General features: G+C 48.5%; 5 protein-coding genes across 5 annotated transcripts; 4 read left to right on the plus strand and 1 right to left on the minus strand.

Annotated features, from left to right (window-relative positions):
* Positions 1-2,119: 2,119 nt before the first annotated feature.
* On the minus strand, positions 2,120-2,416 carry CTRU02_215528 (uncharacterized protein; the record flags this gene model as incomplete). The annotated part of the gene is made up of 1 exon (XM_036723770.1): positions 2,120-2,416. The coding sequence occupies one exon, from the start codon at positions 2,414-2,416 to the stop codon at positions 2,120-2,122; it is 297 nt and encodes a 98-aa protein (XP_036584453.1).
* Positions 2,417-4,883: 2,467 nt separating this feature from the next.
* Positions 4,884-5,675, plus strand: CTRU02_215529 (uncharacterized protein; the record flags this gene model as incomplete). Its single annotated transcript, XM_036723769.1, has 1 exon — positions 4,884-5,675. The coding sequence occupies one exon, from the start codon at positions 4,884-4,886 to the stop codon at positions 5,673-5,675; it is 792 nt and encodes a 263-aa protein (XP_036584452.1).
* Positions 5,676-10,081: 4,406 nt separating this feature from the next.
* Positions 10,082-10,303, plus strand: CTRU02_215530 (uncharacterized protein; the record flags this gene model as incomplete). Its single annotated transcript, XM_036723768.1, has 1 exon — positions 10,082-10,303. One exon carries the CDS (start codon positions 10,082-10,084, stop codon positions 10,301-10,303), a length of 222 nt encoding a protein of 73 aa, XP_036584451.1.
* Positions 10,304-11,183: 880 nt separating this feature from the next.
* Positions 11,184-11,949, plus strand: CTRU02_215531 (uncharacterized protein; the record flags this gene model as incomplete). Its single annotated transcript, XM_036723767.1, has 3 exons — positions 11,184-11,587; positions 11,649-11,864; positions 11,928-11,949. 3 exons carry the CDS (start codon positions 11,184-11,186, stop codon positions 11,947-11,949), a joined length of 642 nt encoding a protein of 213 aa, XP_036584450.1.
* Positions 11,950-12,724: 775 nt separating this feature from the next.
* Positions 12,725-12,983, plus strand: CTRU02_215532 (uncharacterized protein; the record flags this gene model as incomplete). Its single annotated transcript, XM_036723766.1, has 2 exons — positions 12,725-12,729; positions 12,794-12,983. The coding sequence occupies 2 exons, from the start codon at positions 12,725-12,727 to the stop codon at positions 12,981-12,983; spliced, it is 195 nt and encodes a 64-aa protein (XP_036584449.1).
* Between the last annotated feature and the right edge of the window lie 2,661 nt (positions 12,984-15,644).

The raw sequence follows: 15,644 nt of genomic DNA on the forward strand, positions 1-15,644 counted from the left end.
GAAATCCCTTACCCCGTGTACGAACTGCTTATGCAAACGCGTGAGGAGACACACCCGTATGGTATATATGGCTGAGGGAGGAAACTTCTATTGAGGAGAGACGAGGGCTACAAACATCTCGGCATAGAAAGCCGATACCGTATAAGTCTTAGTCATAGTGACGGCGGAATAAAACATTCATCTTATCTAGTCACATCTCATCAGGAAGTCCCCGGCATAGGTTATTAGATACAGACCTCTTCGGTGACATTGCTTGTAATATGTCAGACGATGTAGCCCTGCTCAGCGTCTCCATACCATAAGTCAGAAGAAGAGCAAACCCCGTATTGGAATCTTTTTTAGCCACGCCAGCTCTTCCCTAACTCACCCTGCTGATACTATACATACTTTTCAGCCATAAGAGAACTTACAGCCAGGTCTTCACAGCTAGTACCCTAGTTTTAGTAAACATATAGTATTATCTAACGGCTCGGTATAGCTTCCTGCTTCACTATTATGCATCTGAATTGGTTGGGATCTGCCATACTGAACTCTACATGCTGCTAATGCAGTTTTCCTTCCCAAACCAGGAGTAAGTCACAGCTGCGTCTTGCCCGCTTGTTCGCTCCCTCAGCATACAACCCCATATGTAATTAACTAGTGCTAAATACTTCTCTCTTACCAGTAGAATGGAAACTCTCTGTCTCCCCCGGCCTTGTTCTAAATCATAATAATATTACTCTATCCTTCATTAGTAGCAGACATACCTATGTAAGCAGCTATATATCGCAAAATACCAAGCAAGCATATACGAACGCCTGATAAGTCTAATAAAGTACCGCCTTATCAATATCACAATCATTCTCTTCGTCCACACGTATAGTTGATGGCCTAGTCTCACCCCTGCTGGGGCCCTGCTTACGCCGGCCGAGCTTGCTGCCTATACCGGTAGTCAAAAGCCTGAGAACGCTCTTACTAATAATGTAGGTGGCAGGCCTCGCCGGCCCGTCACGTGGGCTGACGGCCGCCACCACTGGTCTTAGCCAGCCTCCTCCGCCCAGTTAGTAGGCACTCAACACTTCACACATACACATCACCTTTTTCCCATTTCTGAGCTCTGTGCAGCGTTTCCGCCCACAAATAACATATTGGTCCGCATGGCGGCCCCGGCCACGCCAATCAGGTCGTTCAGCTCCATCAGCCACTAGGCCAGACCCAGATGGCGGGGATAACTTTAAGTCCCCCCCGGCTACGCTAGTGCCTTTCCGGCAGCTGTCAATAGTGTCCACTTCAACCATGCCGTCGGCAACTCGCCCGGGGCGGTACCCGGTCACTCGGGACCATCCGGAGTAGCTAGCATCCCCGGTTTCCCGAGTGTAGCGCCAATGCGGGTCCTTCCCTCTACGTCGAGCCGTCAGCCTAGGCCCAACATAACAGCCAGGCTATGTGGTCTACCAACTCTGCTGGTATCCCGACCGCCTCTCAGTTGAAGATACCTCTCCCGACAGGGCACCGGCTGGTTTACCGTCTTAAACTAGCCTTTAGTGCTTGGAGTGAAGAGTAGCCATACTGATACAAGCAGAAACTCAGTCGGAAATGTCGTATATCTACATAGCATGCGGCACTAGGAAGCAGATCGGGGAATACAGTGAGGTAAGCCCCAGACCACACCACAGCAGGCAGTAAACGCCTCTTCGCCAAGTCATCACCAGGCCCCTTCATACTTAGGGTGTGAAATCGCATAGACCTGAAATCCCCCGTGTCGCTCGTCAGTACCTTTCCACCTCGGTGCTACCCATGTCGCGTCTTCGCCATACACATGCCTATACCTAGCCGTTTTCTCCTACTATGTAAGCTGTTCGTGCAAGGAATCAAGCAAAGAAGTCTGCCGAGCTAGCTCTACGGCCTTGTCTAGACAGGTCCTAATGCTGGGCTGGACGCTGCAGTCAGGATTCAGGGCCTTTTAAATTGCGTAAACGGCGCTAAACATCGCATTATCAACGAGAAAGTCTTGAATCGCTATTCCGTTACTGTCAAGCTGTATATGCTCTTGCGCGCTGACATACTCTTGGAAATCCCCAACCACCTTCAGCCAGTAACCCTCACTTTTGGCCGTGTCTTGGGTGAAGCTGTAAAAGTTTTAGAGGACAATGGTGATGGTAGACATCCCCTCCGTTGTCTTCTTCTCGATGTTGCAGGTAAGAACGGCATGATCGGGCATGTATGTGGTAAAACCGCCTGGGAAGCGGACAAGCAGGGTGACACAGGATCGGCCATGGTCGTACTCGCTGAGGTCTTCTTCGGCATCGGCAAACCAGGATTCAATAGCCCGAGGCAAGGTGTCGACGTCTGTGGGGATGAGGGGATACTTCGCTTGACCAGGTGGGCCGAGAGGATGGTCGAGCATCAGGATGAGCATGGCGGCCTTGAAAACCATGTGCGTCGCCGTACAAGGGATTTGCAGCTCAAATGCTAATAAACGTCGGTTTACGCCCTTGCCGTCGCTAGAGGCCCCGAGTATCTGAAAGACTTTTTGCCTTGTGGCGACCTAGCCTAGGTCTTTCGCATGGGGGTTGATCTCTCGAATAATAGCACGTAGGGCCTTGATCTGGTCGCGGGTCGCACAGTTGGGGGAGGTGACTACCGAAGCTATTCCGATTTACTAGGCAAAGCAGATAAACGTTAGTTTGTTTAAATAAAAAGGACCGGCAAACAACGCAGCAGCAGGGTTGAATCAGACCTAGCCTTACAATAGGCGCTCCGGTGGTGTTGACAAGCCAATACAAGATGAATCTCGTGAAGTCTGAGAACCAAGGCAATTAGCAGCGGCAAGGAGGGTTCACAGAAAAGGTGCGAGGGCCACGGACCTATGGCTTGATGGAGTTGGTGCCGGTAACCGTATTTCCCTGCGCTGAGCAGACTGTGTATGGAGGAGGGAGGAGAGGTAGAGAAGGGAAGAGTTGTTAAAGTATTTTTGAAGAGGAGATGATGGTGAGGTCGAGGGATAGTAAAACCGAAAGGGAAGGAGGTGCTTCTGGTAGGTGAAGCAGGCGGTTCATCGCTCGAGAGGAATTTGAAAAAAGCTAGCAAAATAGATGCTTTTTTTTTTTTTAGAGGAAAATCATTATGTAAAGGAAGGTGCAGTTGCCTGTTCGTAAGGTGGGAGGTGAAGATGCGGTCTCTTTACTAGCCTTAGTATACTAGGCCTTGAGATTCGGTGGATAAATCAATAGAGCCCATGACATAAGATCGACCATCCGATCGGCGAAGACTACGTCTACACAGATTAAACAAGTTTAGTGTTTCGGCCTTTAGGTAGCTAGCGCGCGCGTAGGCATAGCCTATGGTGTTAGCATCAGTCGCAGGGTCATTCTGGATCTCCAAGACCCATTTTCATATTAAAAGGCACCTTGTTCGATAGCCTACTTATACTAGATGCTTAAGAACATGATGGGCTTACACTGGCGGCCACATCGTTTTACTTGCTAGTAGCCCAATCGATGTGAAGTTACAGACGCTGTTTGAATATTAGGAACTCCGGAATGAAGTGGCTCCGTGTCCGGCAGACTTGCCGGCAGCTAGGTTTCCCACGCGATGGGCCTCTTTTTCGGCTCGCTTAATCTAGGTTCCGTCTTCGCCGCACCCGGGATCCTAGGACTCCACCAAGGCCAGATTAGTACACGGTTAAGCCCTCCATAGCGTTGAATATAAACATCACGGGCCGGCTAAGCAACCTGCTCGTCCTGGGAATAAGGGGTCTCGTTGAAGGCATGTGGAATACGTCTAGGAGAGCACCAGACGTATTCACCTGTCGCGGTATATTCATTTTGCTAAAGCCTTCTTGGTTTTAAATGCCTGCGTTATGACAACTTATTAGAGTGGGGAGACCATGTTTACTAGCCTAATCATTCGGTCTCGCAGCCTTCTAAGCGACCTAGTTACCGTTACTAGATATCATAAGCCGCCGGTCGGTTCAAGCCCACCCGGAAGGTGTTATCCCAGCCCACCGCGGTGTGGGGGTTCACTCTATAATATCGGAACTTATTACCATACGCTGTAAATAAAGCCATATCAGCAAGTCCCCCAAACAGAACAGCAAGTCTACATTCTCCTAATCAAAGATAATATCGACGAAATCCAACCTGATCTTATTAATAGTCTCCCCTTGTCTATTTAGGGACATCGTCACGTACTACGTCTCATCAGTAAGTACGGCTATTGCTATTGAACTGCCTTTCCTGCTAAACCACAAGCACGCATTGAGGACCGTGTTCGGTGGTTGTAGGGAATTTAAGCCCGTATCATGCCTCGGGCGTTGGACTCAGGTATTCATAAACACCCGATCGGGAACAGGACTGCTGGTAGTGTTGTGAAGCCTCAAGGCTACGAAAACCAAGTCTAAATTTACGGAAGAAGAGGTAAGCGGCGTCGACCCAAGGGCGGCCTAGGCACCTTCCCTGCTACGCAACTGGTCCTTCCCTAGAAGATTACCCCACCAAATTGCTACTTGTCTCTTCACTTCGCTATAGAAACGTTACCTATTAAACAACATTCTTACAAGCTTTCACTCTTACAACCAACAACACTAAAAAAAAACACCACCAGGAAGACTTTCTCACTATTTCCTCTTTTACACACTCAATTATTTACAAAACTACTCACAATCCTTCGCCTCTTTCTTCAAAGGTTAGTCTGCTTCTTGAGCGTACCGTCTTCGTTTCGCTAATAAGAACTGATATCAAAGGCTCCTTCCAGCGTCTTCCTACATCAACAACCAGAACCAAGCAAGAAATCTCACATCCAGCCCAAGTTTGCTAAGGCAGGTACGTCCGTAATACTAATCATACTATAGTTTAGCACCAGACTAATGTTTACTATGCCAGTAGTTCCACGCAACCGCTGCAATGGCAACCACCGAGACCATAAGCCTTGACATGGCTATTGCCGCTTTGCGTAACGCCAAAGCCGCCGGCGAAATGCTGAACGATGACCGTCTCGCCGCTATTTTCGAACAACACCTCCCCCGCCCGAAAGAGTATCACCTAGTTATCACCCCCTCAGGTACCCTTTACAATAAGCTCGGCGGCACTATGAAAACCTTGAATGCGGACAGCCGCACCATCATCGTTGTCATGTACGGAGGCATCGTCGGAGGGCAGTCCTGGCCGAAGGAATACCTCGTCGAAAAGTTTGGCCCATTCTTCGATACTACTGGAACATATGAAAAGAACCCTGGATGCCTCCAAGCTACGATTAACTTGCAGCGAATGGGAAACGGCACCTTTATGATTAAAGGTGACGTTGTTATTCGCACGAGAGCCGATGAAAAAGAGGACGGATCTTCTATGGCTATTCTATACGAAGAGCTCTTTATCGGACGCCTTAATCTTCTCATGGGTATGTCCGAAGTGTCTACCCTCTTCCATAACAGTGGAATCGAGCATGACGACACCTGGAAGACCAGGTCTACGCTTGGTGACATGAAGCCCACCCAGAGCTGGTTGTGGGAGCTTGGCCATGCACGACACCGCGCCATAGCGTCAGAAGAAGACTCCTCTGAAGATGAGGACTATAAGGACGTGGAAGATACCGTTGCGAAGTTGGAAAGAATACAGGGAGGTCCGTCGACGGGGACCTGGATGGACTTGGGATGGTGGGCGGATCGTATCGAGGGCGTTAAGGAGGATTCAAACTGAAGTGCAGAGTTAACTGTGACTCTAAACGCAATTTGCCCTTTTAATTTTTTACGGCTCTAACTTAGTCATGAGCTCCTATTCACAGCATGTCAGAAGAGTACGCTAGTCTACAGCGATAGGAACACAAAGACATCAGTACTCTCTTCCCTTTGCTTTAGGTTAATCGCCAAAAGTGACCATCTCATTGCCCAAGTGGTATATTTGAGTTGTGACATTCCTCTTAACTTTCGAGCTAGAGTTAGTGCGGATTCACCCCGGGCCTAGTAACCTGGGATTAGCCCAAGCTCCTTAAATTAGTCTCTACAAAGGACGAGCGCGGAATCAATACAAATCCTTCTTATAGCTATACGCATTTTCTACCCCATTCGGTGTCGTCGAAAGTACTGCGTTTAGAATTTCAATGACCTTTGTTATAACTCTGTGTCCCTCTTCATCCGGGGCGCGAGGATTCGACGGCAAGGTAAAACACGTTGTTTTAGATCATGTGGACGTTTATAAAACCACCCGCCATTACGTCGGCGTCAAGGTATATATAAACTAGGCGGGACATTGTGATCAAGCTAAACTTTGAATTCTGGGTTTCACTAGGGCCGCCACCACGGCCACTACTTCTATCATTGTTACTTCCATTGTCACCGCTGCTAAAGAAAAGAGAGATTGCGACTACTATAAATATGATTACGAGACCACAAAGTGCCACGTTGCCCACCCTAATCTCATCCCCTTTCGCTATGTCAACAGGGATAAGCTGATTAAGAAAGCGAGGAAGCACGTGTAGGGTGACCGCTGCCGCTGAGATCGACCTGCCGCTGAGATCGACCTACCGCTGAGATCGACCTACCGCTGTTGGTGGCAGCCGCCAGACCGTCGACAAAGCATCCCTTGCAGTGCTGGGCCAGTCAGCCCTTGCGTCCATTGCTAGCCTAGTAGTTCTTACTATTGCCCGCAATAAACCTATCAGACGGTATGATATCGTCCTCGATTCCGGTTATACCACGTCTACACTTACCAAGTTACGTTTTGTCGTCAAATATGCTGAGAGGAGCAATTTGATCCCCTCCACCTCAGCCTTTAGTGCCCCGGTTCGGTCGCTTAGTATAGGGATTATCTTCTTCTACACCCAAGACACCACTAAACCTAATATTATTCACGATTAGGCACTTCACAATATTAAATACAACCCCTCAAGCCCGGCCAACTTACTCAGCCCGGGATGACCTCATTGCGATTATGTAGAATACGGTTAGCAGTCTTCTAGCCTCATCCACGTGACGCAAACCACTCCCCTTGCTGAGGTCTGTTGGGTCTTCAACGTATGTGTCGTGGAAACTCATGATATCGAAAATCACGTGCCTCGAGACATTGCCGTCAGCCTCGCAGGCTTTGGGGACTACTTAGTGACGTGACCATCTCTTCAATTGATGTACCGCCGTCTGGTCTACGCCTACCCATTACGTATCGTAGAGGTTTGCCGCTGTGTAGGTATATACTTTATAGCGTTAAAAATTGATTCTTTCTTTGATAAGTCTTTCTATCTCAGTAAGTCTATTGAATGCATTATTCGAAGCTATCCTCTGCCCGAGTATTGTCGATGAAATCCAACTTAATCTCATTAGTGTTCTTTCACGATCAACAAAAGGGAATCGTCAGGTTTTATGTCGGTAGCAGGCCTCGCTAGCCCGTTACGTAGGCCGACGGTCGCTACTACTGGTCTTGGTCAACCTTTCAGCCAGCTTACATAAGACGAAATCATTCTGCCCAAAAGGTAAATTTATACTATAGTAGGAAGATAGATATGTCTAGAAATCCGCTAAGCGAGACAGAGATAAAAGCGAAGCTTAAGAAACTTTCCTTGAAGCTGCTTACCCCTTCAGGCAAGTAGAATACGGAGATAGAAAGGGGAGGAAGAGAAGGATAGGTAAGTAACAGCGATAGCAGTAGAGAGTCCAATATCGTCTACTCAAACGGATAAGGCAGTTGAGCTAAAGAAGCAGTAATAAAGAAAGAATAATGTAGATGCTAATCAAGCCTGGGTGAGTGAGGAACCGAGATGGCATCTAGGAAACAACGAAAGGTAGGAGTAGTAATAGTAGTAGAGGTAGAGAGGATAAGAGAAAGAAGGGGGAAGCGGAAAGGCGAGGTAATCGATGAGGAGGGAAGGAGAGGGTAGAGAAGAAGAAGAAGAAGATGAAGGAGGAGGAGGAGGAGGAATCGCCAACTCGACGTTGCATCGCCCCCCTAAGGCCCTGGCAGTCAAAACAGACAAGGGTGTAAAGTATGAGGACGCGTCGACAGATGAGAACTCTAATGCCACTGCTGCCAAAAAGCAGGAGTATTGGTCCCAACGAACTCTTCGGATCGTGAGCTGATAATTACAACCTTTTGTTAATGATAAGCTATGGGTAACGACAAAATAAACGCAGAAATTGCTTTGAAATCTTCAGTATTTACCTTTCCCAACCATCATTCACTTTTTAGACTTGCAGTTAATTCATCTTGAGCATTTTTTTTTGTTGAGATTTAAAACGCCAAATAAATCTGTGACGCACAAGATCAGGAGCTCTTCCCAATGCGGCAGTTGACGGAACGTGATCCATGCATTTTTAAGAACATGAAAGAAAGATGCTATGAGTCCTCTAGGTAAGAATCCGATCAGCATCCTAGACATCCTCTCCCATCTGCTCTTTGAGATTCGATTGGTCCCTCTTACATATGCGTGGCATCTCACTGCTTTCCTGCGTGGTCCTATTGTACGAATGCACAGGTGACTTTCAGGTACTTGCCTGCCTCTGCGGCTACCTCTTCGTGTGATCATTTACCTGGATTCACACGGGTAGATGCGGGACGTCTCGATGAGCGTGGTCACTGAACGTCTCCGTGCTCACTTTGTGAAGCTTTGAACCTATCTAATTGTGACGAACTAGGCACATAGCAATCAGGCTAGAAAAGGTGTGAAAGAGTGACTTGATTTAGAAAGAGGGTATATGCGTGAGGAAGCGCCTACTTACACGACTACGGTGTGCGATTCATGTAGCTTAAGTAAAACACACCTAGCTCGGTGTGTTCGGTGAGCGTTGACACTATCGTCACACTAATGCTAAGAAGAAAAGTGGTCTTGGCCCGTTACGTTCGTTAGAGCTGTAGGTAGGATGCTGGCAAAGGGTCCCCGTCGACAAAGGATCTTTCTGGAACCAAAGATTCGCTTCTCAAGTACTCTGGCGGCCGCAAGTAATGCCTTGAACTTCTCATGTGGACACTCTGACTCGCACCACGAAGTACCCTCAGTAGATGTTCACCGACAAAAATGCGCACGCTGTTGAAGCAAGCCTGGGGCGACATCACGCTGCTGGCCAAGGAGACTTCCGACGTAATACATCCTTCAAAGGCAGAAAATAACCATCAATGTAACATTACATTCAGTCTCAAAAAGCGTCAAGCTTAACCTAGCGTATTTTCAATATCCAAACCTAGAAAAATCCACGACGATAATTTCAAAAAAGCTCAACGCGAGACACGTCCGCCGAAGACTTAAGTATCATACGTCCTCGCACGGTCAGCTGAAGGCTTTGCCTTGCCCGTGTCAACACATACAGCAGGTTGCTCGCCAGACTTTGCCGAAGATACCACCGCGGCCGAATGGCCAATAAACGGTCGCCAGCATGGTCCACATAGCGTAGAGGACGTAACACCAATCAATCGTCCGCCGCCTCATGGCAGTTACGCTAACAACTTCTTCCGAGCCGCTGAGATGGCGTGCGAATGGACGAGCACCAAAATATGTCAAGAACTCAAGCAATAGCCCCTCGGTGACAATGTCGATTTGGAAAATCACATGTACTTCTGGATGTGACCGTCTTTTCAAATCGGTTCGCCACGTTCATTCCTTGTTTTTAACTCAACAAGCGGCTGATTCTACGCATCTTCATCTTCCCAGAAAGTCTTGTTGCTTTTTTTTCCAGGGCGAATGGAGGTCAAGGTGCAGTTGCGAAGGCGGGGGTTTGATGTGTTTGGTGTCGTCAGTGGTGCCAAGCGGTTATTTTACAGCGTGGTTACAGGAAACCTCAGCTAGATCTGTGGGTCTTCCACAAGGGAAAATGCAACATACTTTGGCAACAGTGCATTCGGCGTCTCGGTCTCGTCGATAGCATGTGGGACTTCGCCGTTGAATCAGTCATCGCATGCTGCGAGAGGGATATTGGCCATCTCTACTATGGCGTGAAGCGGCGGGTTATCACTGTCCCGCACTAAGTGTCTCAAGTTGACCGCCGGATGGAGGACACAAAAGCAAGGGTAACCGGTGGGCTCTCGTCAATGGGAACGCAAGCGAAAGAGAGCGAGCATTTGGGAGTCACAACCTACGTCTCGTCTGGTTGCCAGGATATCCACTCACGGCGTACCGAAGTTTTATGGCCGCCACCGCCTGGCCTATAGGGGGTGGGGCCTTAGCAGTGCGGCGGTCAAAACCAAGAAATACCACTGCCATTCGCCGGAGGCGACTTCGGGCGCAGATGAATCCTGCCATAAGGCGCGTACCAACAGCGCGGACGATGTGGCACGGAGTCCGCCCACGTCTGACTCGCCGCACCAGCACCAACGAGCTGCCTTTACCCGACATGGCCCGGCCATGAAGAAGATCAAGGGCGGGCGGGGCGATACGCTATTCATACTACTGTACAGGACAGGATGAAAAAGCTTCAGTCGGCGGCATCTGCCTGTGCACGTAGCCCTACTTAGGACTTGCACGCGGTGCCCTCTACACATCTGCATTGCTGCTTCAAACCAAGCTGATTCTTAGCACCTTTTTGGCGGAAAGAGAGGTGCAATTAAGCGTGGAAAACATGCTCGATTATAGTAACCAGTGGGGCTTGATGGCATGACTCTGAAACACAGATGCGCGGAATATCGATTACTTATCGGTTTCTGCGGTCACTCAACACTCTCGCACCATCCAATGTGGGCCCGATAACCGCCTTGACAGGATATGCAGGAGAGCTATAAGGCATCCTCAACTCGATACGGATACAGCGGACGACGACAAGCAGAAAGGAAACAACAGAAGCAAACTCATGATCTACACCGACAACCAAGCGGCTATCAGATCAGACTTGTGGGCAACGGAACCACTCAAGACAGGCAGAATATAGTCGTAACGAATGTGATCTTGAAGAGTGATGCGACGCTTGAGGGCCAGCATGTGGTCTTAGCATGGAGTACTTGTCACGACCCTTGTCTGTGCTGGGCGCCAACCTTGCAAGAGCACAGCCCGCACAGCACCCGCCTCCCCGCCCCTGTAACGGAATGGCTATTTGGGAACCCCTCGTCATAGAGCTCACTAGCACCAACGGCAACGAGGATTCCTCTCCTACGCTAGTTCGCATCCTACGGGCGCTTGTAGCTAAGGCTGAGTGAACCCCTCAACGACAACAAATAAAAAACCCAGTTCGACTGCGCTTCCATATCAAAGCCAAGCAACATCTTCACGTCGTTATACTAGCAAATTTGAGCGTAATGGCGGGCAGACTTGTTTTCTTGGCCAGAATGGCGCTCACGCTCACCGGGAATATGAAGAACATCGTCTCTCAGGCGCCAGATCCGCCTTGGGATGTGGAGGACTTCCTGGAAAACGTCGATCTATTGATGGGAACCCTACAGCCAATCCCGATCACGCCCGCTGGCTCTGAGCAGAGCAATATTTCTAAGTTGAAGAAATCGTTGGCATTGTCATGTTACTTGTGCGACGGCTTTTGCGAATATTACTCCCGTCTTGTGGAGGAGAAACTCGAAGGTCGCTTTGATTTGTTCCAAGACTGGAAAGATGTACGCTACATGAGCTGGTCTATCGAGGAATTTACGATGGTGGTGCGCGGACTCACAACTGAGATCAAGTCTTTTCACAAGGGTAGCATGCAGATGTGAGTCTTCTCACATCAAACACAACGCTTTGACAACGCTAACCTGTCATGCACTCACTAGCACCAAGGAAGAGAAAACCCTCATTGAAAGTATGCATGGCATGGTAAAGAAGCTTCCTTCACAGACGCCGTCAACGTCGACATCTGAAATTGCAAACACTACGTCTCAGCCCAGCTCCAGAGCTTTGACTTCTGGTTCCGGACAGCAATCCGTCCTCAGTGCAGAGCCGTATGGAGATCCGCCACCACCCTACAGAGCGGGGAGCGCTGGCAGTCGGTAAGCTGTTAGATGACGATACCCAGACGAGAGCTCCAATACTGACTGCAAACTATTTGGAAGCAGACCGCCTAAGTGGTCATAAGCAGTTTCTCACTGTCTGGATAGATGTTGCGATTATCGCAATTCCGGGTGGAAGTGGCTTTGTGGCTGGCAGACCACGCGACGGCCAAACAGGAGGGTCTCCTCCCAGCTACTCCAGCCCTGACTCCTTCAATCTTCTCTTATATACGAGACAGTCACGCCAAACGGAATACAGTACAAGTTTGACCGCACCTATCGCCTCTATGTGTAACGTGATCCCAATGATAACAACGCTGCGCTGTTTCAGCTCTCTATGTTCTTTCGGCTCATGTCTTTGGTAGACATATCGAACGGCATCACGATGCTCAAAAGTGGCCCACTAGCAAACTTGTTCCAAAAGGGGGCTTACTGGTAAGAACAGTGAGGAGTACATTAATCATTTTCAAATTACCCATATGTTACAAGCAGTTCAGGGCAACCAAATGTGGCACAAAGCAAAAGCTTTCGTACGGACCTTCTCACATTTGTCTATAGCGAATCAGAACTTAGAGGCCTAGAGAAAGCCTCGATTTCACTGCTTGAGACCATTACCAACCATCCAGACGTCGACTGACAATGACTTGAACGGCTTCAACGTTGCTGCGATACGTATAGATTTACTGTCTGTATATCATTCCACGATCGATATCGCGATATGAGCAAAGAGTGATTCACGTTGTTGATTAACCGATTCTGCCTATCCCGGTTGCAGCGGGGTTCTGTTTTGTATCTACTCGTTCTTCCCGGTTCCTATATATCGCAATAATGCAACCAAACTAGCTTTTTACAACACGATCATGATGTTAGTTGACCAAGCCAACATTCACTAACCTTCTAAGTTAACTGAAATCCCTTGATGAACACAGCAAGATGATGAAGGGAACTACTCGCGCTCTCAAAATTCAGTTGCAACGAATTGACGAGAAGCTGGCGCCGCTTATGACCAATGGTACAGAGAGCAGCAGTTCTCCCGACACGTTGGCAGACCTGCAGGACGAGAGAGCTATGACCGAGCAATGTCTGCGTATTGGTGATGCTGCGGGAGACCTACCTTGAGACGATAATAAACCGAGGGGAACCTTCCAAGCGACCAACAGCAGCTGACGACGATCATGGTCAATTTGAGACCCATGTCTCAACTTGCAAAAGGCTTGATCGCATCCGACAGGATCTCTAGGAATCAATCGGGCGGCTGAAGGAATGATTAGAGCTCCCAGAGGTAGACAAAACGCATCAAAACAAGCGCGAAAGGTTGCGATGGGAGAGAGGACTCGAAATGTTAAAAGATTCTCGGGAGGCGGTCAAGATGGTTTCTGAAGTACTGACGGCCTCCTTCGAATTTAACAGGGGCAAGTACACGAACAGATATACGCAACATATTTCTTCGGATCGTTATGGCAGTCCCTACACATTAACAAGATGCGAATAGACAGGCGGCAGCTAAAAAGGCAACGCAGTGACGACCTATGCCGAACGAGATGAGGAACGTAACTCTGAGACGAGCAATTAGAAGGCCAAACAATGAAACATCAACGGAAGAATCGAGATGACCTTGTCTAGGGATAGTTTGAAAAAATAATGGTGTTACCGCATTAATAGGTCCAAAACCGGAGCTGGCTCGTGACTTCAAACATAATGATCGGCCGAGGTGATGACTCCGGATCTTCGGGCCTACTCTGCGGTGCCCCGGTGTTACGATCCAACCAGTTGGGAACTGGCTGGCGGAGCTATATAGTGTAGACCAGGGGATAATGATGCCATAGTCATCAATACCGAAGCTTTTGCTTTGTACCACACTTGGGTGCCCTGACCTGCTCGTAACAGTACTCCAATTGGTTATCGAGTACTTTCGGTCAAACGATCAATAAGCTAAAGATTGGTTCCCAAGGAATCTTGTTCCCTAAGAGGTTGATGTCTCTTCGAGGATTAGTAGTCCAACATTATGATACTCGACTTGCTTTATGATGCGTATCGTGAAATGTTTTCTAAAGAGGTACAATATCCAACCGTTTTCAGAGATTAAGGTATACAGTAATAGGCGGAAGGGATATTGTGTGACTTGCATTAGGCCATGCGCAAACAAGAGCCAATCACTGGCGGGCGATCGTATCACTCTACATACAGGCGCTAAGGGTTCTAGTTTCCCTTCCACTTCAACTCATGTTATTGGGCTGAGGGACTTCCCTAGCGCTGTGGGTCCTGGGCATCCATGCGAACAAACCAGCCCATTGAACCCCGCACACTATCGCGAGTCATACCTACCAAGTAGAGCCTCCCTCCTCTCCTTTCTTCCGGATCAACTGCTCTTACGACTCGCTGCATGAGGTAATTGCCGCAATGGCAGAAGCTGCAAGTCGGGAACTGGCTTTGTCCGCCCGTCGTACCATCGTGGCACTTCGCGGCGATGTTGAGGATCGTCAACATGAACCAAACGACGTACTCGGGCTTGTGAAGGTGCTCGATAACCTCAGCCAAGCGCTGGTCTCGCTTACCGGAACACCTGACGTCGACCAGTCTGCATTCGAAGAGCCTTTGCGACAAGTCGATAACGCCTTCCAAAAATTCCAACGAGAAAATTTGGCACCTCAATCTTTGTTGCAATTTGACGCTGGTGGGACCGCGGTCACCAACACACACTTGTGAGCAATATATCCTGACAAGTCAGACCTTTCTAATGATTGTGCTGGGACAGCTACGGATATATACCCGAGTGTCTTAAAACAACGATCGTTTATCTCAAGGACTGTCTTTCCGGGTATGAAATCGATGTGCGTGTAGAGGAAAGTCTAGGAGAGTGTGTTGGGGAATGTCTCCAGTTTTGTACAGAGGCGATCGACCACATCGATAGTCTTCAACCCCGCGAACCTGCTCAGGCTTATCTCGAAGACCTGGAAACAATGGATAGGATAATGATAGAGTATGAAGATCAATTCATCCAAGCAAAAACGAGAGGGGCCTCAAAGGAGGAGCTTGTCAGAATTGAAACGTTGTGGAGCACAGCCCGCCAAATTCGAAAAGCCCTTAATGATGGAAGAACAAAGAAAAACGTCAGTTATATCGAAAACCATGCTGATGCGGATAAAGCCGTTCAGGTATTGGTGTCGACCGATGGGAACACGATCAGTGGCAAAAACAACAGTTCTGGGCGACGGGCAGCACAAGTTGGCGGCCATTACTCCACGGAATCACTACAGCAGTTGGTACAGAATATGAGTACTTGGATTCAAGAAGATGCATGCTCTACCTGTGCAGAATTTGAAAAGAAGCATGGGCATGGTGTCAAACTGTTTGATAACCGGACGAGTTGAGGTGCTACTTAGTACGGAGCCGTTGGTAGTCTCAATTCAAATGCAGTTGGTACGCGCCAGGCTTCCTCGGCCTCTTATTGCAGTCTATTGATCCAGCTCTGACTTGATTACGAAGCATTTAATTCTAAGGTATTTATGAATATCTTAATGCTATGGTTGCTGTATCTGTGACGTCGTTTGCTTGTTCATCGCGTCGACGTAGAACCCTTCACGCCCAGGCTCCTTCGCTTCATCATGTGACTTGATGCCTCTCAAATTAGATGCCAATTGGTTAGGGAAACATCTACCCCGGCCTCGAAAACCCTCACAAAACATACTTGTCCCAGCCACAGTGCAGCATCCTGTCCGTTCCATGTTGCTTCAGGCGGTTGGGGTACTAACAAATGTTTCGGTAGCACGTACTGCATCA

The sequence above is a fragment of the Colletotrichum truncatum genome (assembly GCF_014235925.2).
Source record: "Colletotrichum truncatum strain CMES1059 chromosome Unknown Contig_0016, whole genome shotgun sequence".
NCBI lineage: Eukaryota > Fungi > Ascomycota > Sordariomycetes > Glomerellales > Glomerellaceae > Colletotrichum > Colletotrichum truncatum.